The sequence below is a fragment of the Chiloscyllium plagiosum genome, chromosome 7 (assembly GCF_004010195.1).
Source record: "Chiloscyllium plagiosum isolate BGI_BamShark_2017 chromosome 7, ASM401019v2, whole genome shotgun sequence".
NCBI classification, from domain to species: Eukaryota; Metazoa; Chordata; class Chondrichthyes; order Orectolobiformes; family Hemiscylliidae; genus Chiloscyllium; species Chiloscyllium plagiosum.
Genome location: NC_057716.1, coordinates 109,083,569 through 109,097,077, shown reverse-complemented (window position 1 = coordinate 109,097,077; position 13,509 = coordinate 109,083,569). Strand labels below are relative to the sequence as shown.

General features: G+C 45.4%; 1 protein-coding gene across 1 annotated transcript in view; it reads left to right on the top strand.

Moving 5' to 3' along the window:
• The window catches only part of LOC122551865 (unconventional myosin-X-like), a 230,211-nt gene that overhangs the window by 197,689 nt on the left and 19,013 nt on the right, over positions 1 to 13,509 (top strand). Inside the window, exon 39 of the mRNA XM_043694412.1 lies at positions 12,275 to 12,712. Within this exon, the coding sequence (XP_043550347.1) occupies positions 12,275 to 12,712 (438 nt within the window). The remainder of the gene's footprint in view (positions 1 to 12,274; positions 12,713 to 13,509) is intronic.

Genomic DNA, 13,509 nt, shown 5'->3' with positions numbered 1-13,509 from the left:
CTGGGGTCGGGGAGTCCAGAACTAGAGGGCATAGGTTTAGGGAGGGAGGGGAAAGATATAAAAGAGACCTAAGGGGCAACTGTTTCACGCAGAGGGTGGTACGTGCATGGAATGAGCTGCCAGAGGAAGTAGTGGAGGCTGGTACAATTGCAACATTTAAGAGGCATTTGGATGGGTATATGAATAGGAAGGGTTTGGAGGGATATGGGCCGGGTGCTGGCAGGTGGGACTAGATTGGGTTGGGATATCTGGTCGGCATGGACGGGTTGGACCGAAGGATCTGTTTCCGTGCTTTACATCTCTATGACTCTACTTCCTTGAAAAAAAAGGTTTTGCCCCAACCACATACAGGCCTAAACTGCTCAATCTCTCCTTATAAGATATGCCTTTCATCTCTGGACTTTTACAGGTTCAACATCACCTCCTTGCTCTTGTACTCTACATTTCTATTATTAAAGCCAAGGGCACTATCTGCTTTATTTACTCCAGCAATTTCTGTTTTTGTTTCAGATATTCAGTATCCACAGTGTTTTAATTTAATGTTTAACTCTTGCTACATCTCTTCCAGGTTTCCCATCTTGACGAAGTTCTGCTCCTCTCTGCAAAAGGATTTCTGTTCTTTCTTTCTTCTATTTCAAAACAGCAGTATGGTCCAGGCAAACACTTCTGTCCCCAGCCTGCGAGAGTACTCAACGCAAGGTCCTCATCTTCCACTTGGGGACCCTGCAGCCTTGAGTACTTAATATCGAGTTCAATAACTTTACAGCCGTAACAACTTCTCCCTGTCCCTGCCAACACCTCAGGCCCTGTGATGACCAGGGCTGCTTTCAGCACAGTTAGCCCATCTTCACCTACTCATTGTCCCTGTTATCAGCTTTTCTCCTTCCCTGGCTTCCTATCAACCGTCCCTTTGTCTGACTCCCTTCCTTCCTCCCTCTCTCTCTCTGGGCTCTGTCTCCACATACACACTTTGTTTTTAATTCACTCATGGGACATGGGCATGTCTGGCTGGGCCCCCGCCCCTTGAGAAGGTGGTGGTTAGCTACCTTCTTGAACTGCTGCGTGTGCTATCACCCACAATACTATTGGGGAGGAGAGGGAGGGGGGTGGTGGAATTCCAGGATTGACCCAGTGACACTGAAGGAACAGCTCTGTTGTCCATGTTTGAACCAAGGCTGTAATAAGGTCAGGAGCTGAGTGGCCCTGGGGGAACCCAAACTGGGCATCAATTTGCAAGTTATTGCTGAGCAGGTACTGTTTGATAGCACTGTGGATGACACCTTCCATCACTTTACTGATGATGGAGAGGAGACTGATGGGGCAGTAACTGGCCGGGTTGGATTTGTCCTGCTTCTTTTGTATCCAAAGATGTGCAGACCAGGTGAATTGGCCATGATAAATTGCCCACAGTGTTAGGTGCATTAGTCAGGGGTAAATATAGGGTAGGAGAGTGGGTCTGGGGGGGGTTGCTCTTTGGAGGGTCGGTGTGGACTTGTTGGGCCAAAGGGCCTTTTTCCATACTGTAGAGTATCTAATCTATTAAGTCAGGATACACGAGGGCAATATATTTTCAAGTCAGAATGAGTGAGTGGTTTGAAAGAGAACATGCAGGTGGTGGTGTTCCCATCTATCTGCTGCCTTTGATGTGCCATACAGAAGTGGTCATGGATCTTTGGTGAATTTCTGCAGTCCATCTTGGAGATAATACACACAGCTGCCACTGAGCATCAGTGGTGAAGAAAGTGGATGCTTGTGGGTGTGGTGCCAATCAAGTAGATTGCTTTGTCCTGGATGGTTTCAAGCTTCTTGTTGGAGCTGTACCCAGGCAAGTGGGAAGTATTCCATCACACTCCAGACATGGACCTTCTGGAACCAAGGGACACAACCTCAGGAGATAGGATAGACCATACTGGATTGAGATGAGGAAATATGTCACCACTCAAAGGGTGGTCACTCTATGGAATTCTTGACCAAAGAAAGTTGCAGAGACTACATCACTGAGTAGATGTTTAAAAATGGGATTATTAATTTTTTAGACATTAAAAGCATCAAAGGCAATGGAGAGAAAGTGAGAAAGTAGTGTTGAGACAGAGCCATACAGCACAGAAACAGGTTTCTCGGCTCAACTCATCCATACCGACCCAGTTCCCAAACCGAACTAGTCCCTGCGTTTGGCCCATTTCCCCCTCAGCATTTCCTATCCATGCACGTCTCAAATGTCTTTTAAATGTTGTAATTGTATCAGTCTCTACATCTTCCTCTGGCAGTTCATTCCATACATGCACCACCCTCTGTGTGTGAGAAAGTTGCCCTTAAGTCCCTTTTAAATTTTGCCCCTCTCACTTAAACCTACCCCCTCTAGCTTTGGACTCTGCTGCCCTGGGAAAAAAGACCATGCCTATTCCCCTTGTTAATGCCCACCATGATTTTTTAAACCTCTGTAATATCATCTCTCAACCTCCTACAATCCGGAAAAAGTCCCAGCCCATTTAGCCGCTCCCTAAACCTAAACCCTCCAATCACAGGAACATCCTTGTAAAGCTTTTCGGAATCCTTTCCAGTTTAATAACATCCTTTGTATAGCAGGGTGACCAGACTTGTACACAGTACTCCCAAATGTGGCCATGATCCTACTGAATGGTGCAAAAAGCTTGAAGGGCCGAATGGCATACTTCTGCTCCTGGTTTCCATGTTTTTCTGGAAAGGGTTATGGGGATAGTGTTAATCAAAGGCATTTAAATGTTCGATCAGCTGTACAAACATAAGCATGAAAACCCATGTCTATGCTAACTCGACAAACACCAAACTAACACCAATCCCATTTCCCTGCCCCTGGTCCGCAGCTGACAGTGTTTTAAGAGCGCATCCAGATGTGTCTTCAATGTTGGGAGAGTCCTTGCCCCTTTCACCCTCTCAAGCAGCACCTTCTATATTTCTATCACCTTCGGTGAAAATACATTATTTCTCAGATCCCCTCTGAACCACTTGCTCCTCACCTTCAACTTACACCCTCTGATCTTAAGCATGTCTGCCATGGGGAAAAGATTCTCACAATCTACCCCATCTGCGCCTCTCAGAATTGTGTATCCCTCAATCAGATCCACCCCCCTCACCGCCTCCCTCACCCCAGCCTATCTGGTCTCTCAGTGTGGCGCTGGAAAAGCACAGCAGGTCAGGCAGCATCCGAGGAGCAGGAGAATCAACATTTCAGGATATGCCCTTCATCAGGAAGGGCTTATGCTCGAAACATCAATTCTCCTGCTCAGATACTGCCTGATCTGCTGTGCATTTCCAAAGCCACACTCTCTACTCTGATCTCCAGCATCTGCAGTCCTCACTTTCTCCTATCCAGTCTCTCCTCATAACTGAGACTTTCCATCCCAGGTAACATCCTGGTGAATCTCCCTCTGCACCCTCTTCAGTGCAATCACATCCTTCCTTTTCACAGTATTCCAGCTGTGGCCTAACCAATGTTTTATAAAATTGCAACAGACTTCCTTGCTCCTATACTCTATGCCCTGGCTAATGAAGACAAGGATCTGCATGCCCTTTACGTCACTATGTCTACCTATGACTGACACCCTCAAGGATCTATGGACTCATGCACCAAGGTCCCTTTGTTCCTCAGTACTCCCTAGGAACCTACCATTCATTGTGTAAATCCTTCCCTTATTAGGCCTCACACAAAGTATCACCTTGCACTTATCAAGATTAAATTCCATCTGCCATTGCTCTGCTCAATGTACCAGCTGATCAATATCAGACTGTAGCCTGAGACCATTCTCCTCACTATCAATAACACCACCAATTTTTGTGTCATCTGCAAACTTACTAATTATACCTTCTACATTCACACCCAAGTCATTAATGTCTCTAACAATCAGCAATAGTCCCAGCACCGATCCCAGTGGTCACCATTTCCAAGCACAAAAACAACCCTCTACCGTCACCCTTTGCCTCCTGTTTGTCAGTCAATTTTAGATTCAGTTTGACAACTTGCCTTGGATCCCAATTGCTCTTACCTTTTGGATCAGCCTTCCATGTGAGACCTTGTGGCCTTAGTGAAACCCGTGTAAACTACATCAACTGCACTATCCTCATCAATATATTTAGTCACCTTTTAAAAATAAAACTAGTGTTAAATCATTTGGATAAGATCTCCGACCAACAAAGCTTTGCTGACAATGCCTGATCAATCCCTGCCTTTCCAAGTGTTGATTAATCCTATCCCTCAGAGTCTTTTCCCACAATTTCCCTATCACTAACTTCAAACTAACTGCTCTGTAATTACTCCCTGCTGCCCGTCTTGAAGAAAGGAACCACCTTAGCTATCCTTCAGTAAACTGGTGCTTCACCTGTGGCCAGCAAGGTATTAAATATGTCCACCAGGACTCCAGCAATCTCCTCCCTCATCTTCCATTGCAGCCTGGGGATATATATCATCAGACCTTGGAGACTTATGCACCTTTATGTCCAATAAAATATGTAATACCACCTTCCCAACAGCTACAGTGACTTTCTCCTTTGTGAATAGAGATGAGAATATAATTTAAGACTTTACCGATGTCCAATGGCTCTATGCACAGGTTCCCCTTTAGTCTTTGATAGGTCCTACTGTTACCCTTGTAATCCTCTTATTCTTAACATATTTATAAAGTTCCTTGTGTTTTCCTTAATCTTATCTTCTAAAATATTTTGTAGCCCTCTTTGCCTTCTTAATTTCTTTTTTAAGCAACTTCCCCAATTAATGATCATGTTAAATGCCAGAACAGGCTCGATGGACTGTAAAGCCTTCTCCTGTTCCTGTTCAGCACGGGTTGGTATCTGCGACTTCAATGTTGTGGCCATTTCGGAGACATAGAGCAAGGACAGATATGGTTTTTGCAGGTTTTGGGGTTTAGATGTTTCAGTCAGAACAGATAAGGTGGTAAAAGAGGGGGAGGTGTTAATCAAGGACAGTATTATGATGGCAGAAAGGACGTTGATGACCCATCCACTGAGGTAGTATGGGCTGAGGTTACAAACAGGAAAGGAGAGGTCACCCTTTTGGGAGTTTTCTATAGGCCTTTGAAATGTTCCAGAGATGAAAGGAAAGGATAGCAAAGATGATTCTGGATTGGAGCGAGTGTAACAGGGTAGTTGTTATGGAGGACTTTAACTTTCCAAATATTGACTGGAAATATTATAGTTTGAGTATTATAGATGGGTCAATTTTTGTCCAATGTGCACAGAAGGGTTTCCTGACACAGTATGTAGACAGGCCAACAAGGGCAAGGCCACATTGGATTTGGTACTGGGTAATGAACCTGGCCAGGTGTTAGATTTGGAGGTAGGTGAGCACTTTGAGGATAGTGACCACAATTCGGTTACATTTACTTTAGTGATGGAAAAGGACAGGTATATAATGCAGGGCAAGAGTTAGCTGGGGAAAAGGCAATAATGATGCGATTAGGCAAGATTTAGGATGTGTAGGATAAGGAAGGAATCTTCAGGGGATGGGCACAATTGAAATGTGGAAGTTGTTCAAGGAACAGCTACTGCGTGTCCTTGTAAAGTATGTACCGGCAGGCAGGGAGGAAATGATTGAGCGAGGAAGCTGTGGTTTACTAAAGAATTTCTTGTTAAGAGGAAGAAGAAGGCTTATGTTAGGATGACACAACACCAGGTTATAGTCCAACAGGTTTAATTGGAAGCACACTAGCTTTCGGAGCGCTGCTCCTTCATCAGGTGATTGTGGAGGACACAATTGTAAGGCACAAAATTTATAGTAAAAATTTACAGTGTGATGTAATTGAAATTATACATTGAAAAATACCTTGATTGTCTATTAAGTCTTTCATTTGTTTGAATACCATGATAGTTTCACTTCTTTCATGTGTAAATCACAAAACCTCTTTTTAAAAGTTGCATTCTCAGGTTAGATGTAACAATTGATGTTAGCTAGACAATATGTTGAAGGTGTTAGCCCCCTGTGTTCTCTGTCTATGCCATGATGTTTAGATTGATTCTAATCTAAAAAGTGAGATAACAGAGTTTTACATGAATTCATGCAGTTTTTGAGCAATGTACAATGTAACTCTGCAAGTACAAATTCACCCCACAAAATATATGTGTGCCTGTGGGTCTTTGTGTCTGTCTGTGTATGTGTCTGTCTGGGTTGGGGATTGTGAGTGAGAGAGAGTGTGTATATATGTGTGTAGTAAGTGTAGAGATTCTTAAGTCTGTGAGGGGGTGCATGTGTGAGTGTGGGAGTGTGTGTGTGTGTCTGAGGTGGGGGGGTTGTGAGTGTCTGTGAGAGAGAGTGTATATGTGTGTGTAGCGAGGGTAGAGTGTCTTAAGTCTGTGAGGGGGTGCATGTGAGCGTGTGGGAGTGTGTGTGTGTATGTCTGGGGTAGGGGGTTGTGAGTGTCTGTGAGAGAGAGTGTATATGTGTGTGTAGCGAGGGTAGAGTGTCTTAAGTCTGTGAGGGGGTTATGTGTGTGTATAGGAGTGCCTGTGTGTGTGTAGGAGTGTCTGTGTGATGTGTGTGTATAGGAGTTCTTGTGTGTGTATAGGAGTGTCTGTGTGTGTGTGTGTATAGTGCAATGGTGGTCACCTGTAATGTGACATGAACCCAAGGTCCCGGTTGAGCCCCTCCCTATGGGTACGGAATTTAGCTATCAGCCTCTGTTCAGCCACTTTTCGCTGCTGCCTGTCCCGAAGTCCACCTTGGAGGATGGTCACCCAAAGGTCCGAGACTGAATGTCCTCGACCACTGAAATGTTCCCCAACTGGGAGGGAACCCTCCTGTCTGCTGATTGTTGTGCGGTGCCCATTCATCTGTTGCTGTAGCCTTTGCTCAGTTTCCCCAATGTACCATGCCTCCAGGCATCCTTGTCTGCAACGTATAAGATAGACAACGTTGGCTGAGTCACATGAATACCTGCCACGTACATGGTGGGAGGTGTCCCCACGCGTAATGGTGGTATCTATGTCCACACTCTGACGCGTCCACCGTGACAGGGTTGTATGGAGTTGTCCTGAAAGCTGGGCAGTTTGCTGCAAACAATTATCTGTTTGAGGTTGGGCTGTTGCTTAAAGGCGAGCAGTGGAGGTGTGGGGAAGGTCTTGGCGAGGTGCACATTCTCATTGATAATGTGTTGCAGGTCACGAAGAACATGGCGTAGTTTTTCAGCCCCTGGGAAGTACTGAACAATGAAGGTTACCCTGTCGGTTGCAGCACGTCTGTCTCCTGAGGAGGTCATTACGGTTCCTTGCTGTGGCACGTCGGAACTGGCGGTCGATGAGTTGAGCATCCCTGTTCTTATGAGGGTATCCATGAGTACTTCCCTGGGGGTATGATGCTCAACTCATCGACCACCAGTTCCGATGTGCCACAGCAAGGAACCGTAATGACCTCCTCAGGAGACAGACATGCTGCAACCGACAGGGTACGCTTCATTGTTCAGTACTTCCCAGGAGCTGAAAAACTACGCCATGTTCTTCGTGACCTGCAACACATTATCTATGAGGATGAGCACCTCGCCAAGACCTTCCCCACACCTCCACTGCTTGCTTTTAAACAACCGCCAAACCTCAAACAGATAATTGTTTGCAGCAAACTGCCCGGCTTTCAGGACAACTCCATACAACCCTGTCACGGTGGACGCTGCAAGACGTGTCAGTGTGTGGACATGGATACCACCATTACACATGGGGACACCTCCCACCATGTACGTGGCAGGTATTCATGTGACTCAGCCAACGTTGTCTATCTTATATGTTGCAGACAAGGATGCACTGAGGCATGGTACATTGAGGAAACCGAGCAAAGGCTACGGCAACGGATGAACAGACAGGAGGGTTCCCTCCCAGTTGGGGAACACTTCAGTGGTCCAGGACATTTGATCTCGGACCTTCGGGTGACCATCCTCCAAGGCGGACTTCGGGACAGGCAGCAGTGAAAAGTGGCCAAGCAGAGGCTGATAGCTAAGTTCCGTACCCATAGGGAGGGGCTCAACCGGGACCTTGGGTTCATGTCAAATTACAGGTGACCACCATTGCACTATACACACACACAGACACTCCTATACACACACACACAGGCACTCCTATACACACACATACACACGGACACACGTATACACAGACATGCACACAGTCACTCACATACACCCTTACAGACACACACATTCCCACAGGCATCCTCTCAGAGACTTAGACCACTCTACACTCATGCACACACATCTACACTCTCTCTCACAGACACTCTCAACCCCCCACCCCAGACACACACTCCCACACTCCCACATGCACCCCCTCACAGACTTAAGACACTCTACACTCACTACACACACAGATACACTCTCTCTCACACTCACAACCCCCAACCTAGACAGATACACACACAGACAGACACAAAGACCCACATGCACACACATATTTTGTGGGGTGAATTTGTACTTGCAGAGTTACATTGTACATTGCTCAAAAACTGCATGGATTCATGTAAAACTCTGTTATCTCACTTTTTAGATTAGAATCAATCTAAACATCATGCAATAGACAGAGAACACAGGGGCTAACACCTTCAACATATTGTCTAGCTATCATCAATTGTTACAGTTAACCTGAGAATACAACTTTTAAAAAAAAGGTTTTGTGATTTATGCATGAAAGAAGTGAAATTATCATGGTATTCGAACAGACGAAAGACTCAACAGACAATCAAGGTATTTTTCAATGTATAATTTCAGTTACATCACACTGTAAATTTTTGCTATAAATTCTGTGCCTTACAATTATGTCCTCCACAATCACCTGATGAAGGAGCAGTGCTCCGAAAGCTAGTGTGCTTCCAATTAAACCTGTTGGAGTATAACCTGGTGTTGTGTGATTTTTAACATTGTACACCCCAGTCCAACACCGGCATCTCCGAATTATGTTAGAATGAGACGTGAAGGCTCAGTTAGGGTACTTGAGAATCACAAGTTTGCCAGAAAAGACCTAAAGAGAGAGCTAAGAATCCAGGAGGAGACATGGAAAGTCTTTGGCATAGGATCAAGGAAATCCTAAAGCTTTCTATAGGTATGTCAGGAATAAAAGAATGACTAGAGTAAGATTAGGGCCAGCCAAGGACAGCAGTGGGAAGTTGTGCATAGAGTCTGAAGAGATAGGAGAGGCGCTAAATGAATATTTTTCATCAGTGTTCACACTGGAAAAAGACAATGTTGTTGAGGAGATTACTGAGATTCAGGCTGTTAAACTAGATGGGATTGAGGTTCATAAGAAGAATGTGTTAGCAATTCTGGAAAGTGTGAAAATAGATAAACACCCTGGGCCAGATGGATTTTTCCTTGGATTCTCTGGAAAGCTAGGGAGGAGATTGCAGAGCCTTTGGCTTTAATCTTTATATCGTCATTGACTACAGGAATAGTGCCAGAAGACTGGAGGATAGCAAATGTTGTCCCCTTGTTCAAGAAGGGGAATAGGAACAACCCTGGTAATTATAGACTAGTGAGCCTTACTTTAGTTGTGGGTAAAGGGTTGGAAAGGATTATAAGAGATAGGATTTATAATCATCTAGAAATAAATAATTTGATTAGGGATAGCCAATACAGTTTTGTGAAGGGTAGGTCGTGCCCCACAAATCTTATTGAGTTCTTTGAGATGGTGACCAAGCAGGTAGATGAGGGTAAAGCGGTTAATGTGGTTTATGTGGATTTCAGTAAGGTGTTTGATAAGGTTCCCCACAGTAGGCTAATACAGAGGCATGGGATTGAGGGTGCTTTAGTGGTTTGGATCAGAAATTGGCTGGTTGAAAGAAGATAGAGGGTGGTGGTTGATGGGAAATATTCATCCTGGAGTTCAGTTACTCATGGTGTACTGCAAGGATCTGTTTTGGGGCCACTGCTGTTTGTCATTTTTATAAATGACCTGGATGATGGCTGAAAAGGATAGGTTAGTAAATTTGCAGATGACACTAAAGTCTGTGGAGTTGTGGATAGTGCGGAAGGATATTGCAGGTTACAGAGGGACATAGATAAACTGCAGAGCTGGGCTGAGAGGTGGCAAATGGAATTTAATGCAGAAAAGTGTGGGGTAGTTCACTTCGGAAGAAGTAACAGGAATACACAGTACTGGGCTAATGGTAAGTTTCTTCGTAGTGTGAATGAGCAGAGAGATCTCAGTGTCCATGTGCATAAATCCCTAAAGGTTGCCACCCAGGTTGATTGGGTTGTTAAGAAGGCATATGGTGTGTTAGCTTTTATTGGTAGAGAGATTGAGTTTCGAATAATGAGGTCATTGCTGCAGCTGTATAAAACTCTGGTGCGACCGCACTTGGAGTATTGCGTACAGTTCTGGTCACTGCATTATAGGAAGGATGTGGAAGTTTTGGAAAGGGTTAGGAGGAGATTTACCAGGATGTTGCCTGGAATGGAGGGAAGGCTGAGAGACTTGAGGCTGTTTTCGTTAGAGAGAACGTTGAGAGGTGACTTAATAGAGACATGCAAGATAATCAGAGGGTTAGATAAGGTGGACGGTGAGATCCTTTTTCCTTGGATGTTGATGGCTAGCAGAAGGGGACATAGATTTAAACTGAGGGGTGATAGATATAGGATAGATGTCAGAAGTAGGTTCTTTACTCAGAGAGTGGTAAGGGCGTGGAATGCCTGCCTGCAACAGTAGTAGACTCACCAACTTTAAGGGCATTGAAATGGTCATTGAATAAACATATGGATGACAATGGAATAGTGCAGGTTAGATGGGCTTCAGATTGGTTTCACAGGTCAGCACAACATTGAAGGCCAAAGGGCCTGTACTGCGCTGCAATGTTCTATGTTCCCAGGATAGAGTGGTATGGAGGGAAGGTCTTATGAGGAAAGGTAGACTGTGAGTGGTAGACTGGTGATGATGGGTTCCAACTGGTGCCAGTGGCACAATCTCCCATGTCGCCAGGACATCTTGTAAAATGGTTTGGTTTGGAAGTCCCTGTGACTCAGAGCCCATAGTAATGGTGGAGCTCCTGAAACCTCTGAGTGTGTTGTTCATCTTGCAGATTCCCCAGTTCTGTCTGCCTTTGGCTAATCCTTGTAATCAGTAGTCGTCCTTGTGTTAAGGTCCATTCGAAGGCACCCCCTCCCCCTCTGTGTTGGGAATTCTCATCGCAGCACCAAGTGTCTCAGGTGGAACTACGTGTTAAGGTTCAGACACAGATGAGATTAAATGGGTTCCTGCTTGATGACCAGCAAAAAGTACGGGTGTTGCTGTACCCTCATGCTGTTCAGTTACCATGAGTGGCGAGATATTCAGAAATCCAGTCTGTGTACATGTGCTGTCTCCTGAGGTTTCCCCTGCCAGAGGAGAGTGCAAGGGGAGTGTTTAGAGAACCCAATGTGAACGAGTCTAGTTTCTTTTAAATTCTTTATTGATCACAATGGCCCTTTATACGTCACTAACCTGCAGAAGGTCAGTGGTAGTGTCTTCACCTGAGTTAGGAGGCTCAAGTTCAAGTTCCACTTCCCTCACAATTTGTAATATCTCTGAGAGGGTGGATTAGGAAAATATTCAGAAGGTCAGTTGTGGGAGGTAATGGTGGAATAATGTTAATTTCACCAGATTAGTATTCACGAACCCTACACATAGCTTTCTGAGCATGGCTTCGAATCGCATTATTGTATTGAAATACATAAGGTCATTGGTAAGAGCAGGACACATAACCCTTACCATGATACCAACCTCTTTGTTAAAGTTCTCTTGCCTGGTGCTTGGATTAGCAACCCACCAGCTGGGAAATTACTGTCTGAGCTCCAAATTGCAACATTTAAGAGGCATTTGGATTGATATATGAATAGGAAGGGTTTGGAGGGATATGGGCCGGGTGCTGGCAGGTGGGATGTCTGATCGGCATGGACGGGTTGGACCAAAGGGTCTGTTTCCATGCTGTACATCTCTATGACTCTATGGCAAACACCATTGCAGCAAGCTGGAGTGGGAGAGCAGGCAGCTGACTGCAAGGTAGCTATCCACTGACATGCAACAATCTCTTCCACTTTTACAGTGACTGGGGAATAATGGTCCCTTGTTCAAAACGGAGAAAGAATTAACCGACTTAACTAAATAGAACGAAGAACTGTAGATGCTGGAGATTTAAACAAAAACAGAAATTCTGAAGAGTCACCAGACTGAAAACATTAACTCTGCTTTCTGTCCACAGATGCTGCCAGAATTGTTGAGTTTCACCATCAGTGTCTGTTTCTGTAACCTGCTTAACCCACCTTTTCCCTCCTTCCAGGCCCATGAGAGTTTACTCAGTGGACATTTCCCTGCTCCCGAGGATACTCTGCAGCTTTTAGCAGCTTTGAGACTGCAATACATTCATGGAGATTTCAACAAGGGCTCCTTGAATCTCCAAGAAGTTTATCCTGTCTCCAAGCTGAGAAACAAGATCTTGCAATCCACAAAATTCAACTCACAGACCCTGAAGAGGAGGACCAGTTTTCTGGAGGGGACATTGCGCTTTGGCCTTCGCACAGGCTCCGTGAAGAAACAAAAGATGGAAGAGGAGCAAATGTTGGAGATGTGGTTGAAAGAAGAACTGTCTGCTACACGCACAAGCATTGCCGATAAGTGGAAAAGGCTTCGGGGTATGACTCAGCAGCAAGCCATGCTGAGGTACATGGCCATTATCATGGAGTGGCCGGGCTATGGTTCCACTCTCTTTGATGTCGAGGTATGGTTGCTCATCTATAATTTTTGTCTGCAGGTTTTGCTTTGTCACAGAATGTGTCAGTCCCACTTATCTTACTAACCCTACAGTTTTACAGCGGGCGCACAGAGAGGGGAGCCAGAAGGTAAGCAGAGACCAGTTTAAATTAACGTTTTTCTTTTCGCAGTCTGTGTTTTTTTTCAACTAGGAGCGGGAACCCGGAAGTCATCAACAGAAGCTTCTGGGAAGGTAAGAAGTTTGAGTGGAGAAGGAACCCGAGACACTACACGTGTAGTGTCTCCCACCCTCCCTCTCCTCTAACCTAAAAAAAAGGACTCAGTTCGGCTGAACAGGTAAGCTACTCAGTGTTCTTGTTTTGGAGACTAAGTGTAGAGTAATGGCAGTGCAGGCAGTGGAATGTTCCTCCTGCAGGATGTTTGAGGTAGGGGTGACCACCGATGCTCCTGCCGACTTCACCTGCAGGAAGTGCAGCCAGCTCCAGCTCCTCACAGAACGCGTTAGGGAACTGGAGCTGGAGTTGGATGAACTGAGAATTATTCGAGAGGCTGAGAGGGTGATAGATAGAAGCTACAGGGACATAGTTACGCCAGAGAACAAAGATAACTGGGTAACAGTTAGAGGTGGGAAAGGGGAGGAAGCAGGCAGTGCAGGGATCCCCTGTGGTCGTTCCCATCAACAATAAGTATCCGATTTGGATACTGTTGGGGGGGGGGGGGGAAGGCCTAGCAGGGGTAAGCTGCAGTGACCGGGTCTCTGGCACGAAGTCCGGCTCTGAGGCCCAGAAGGGAAAGGGGGAGAGG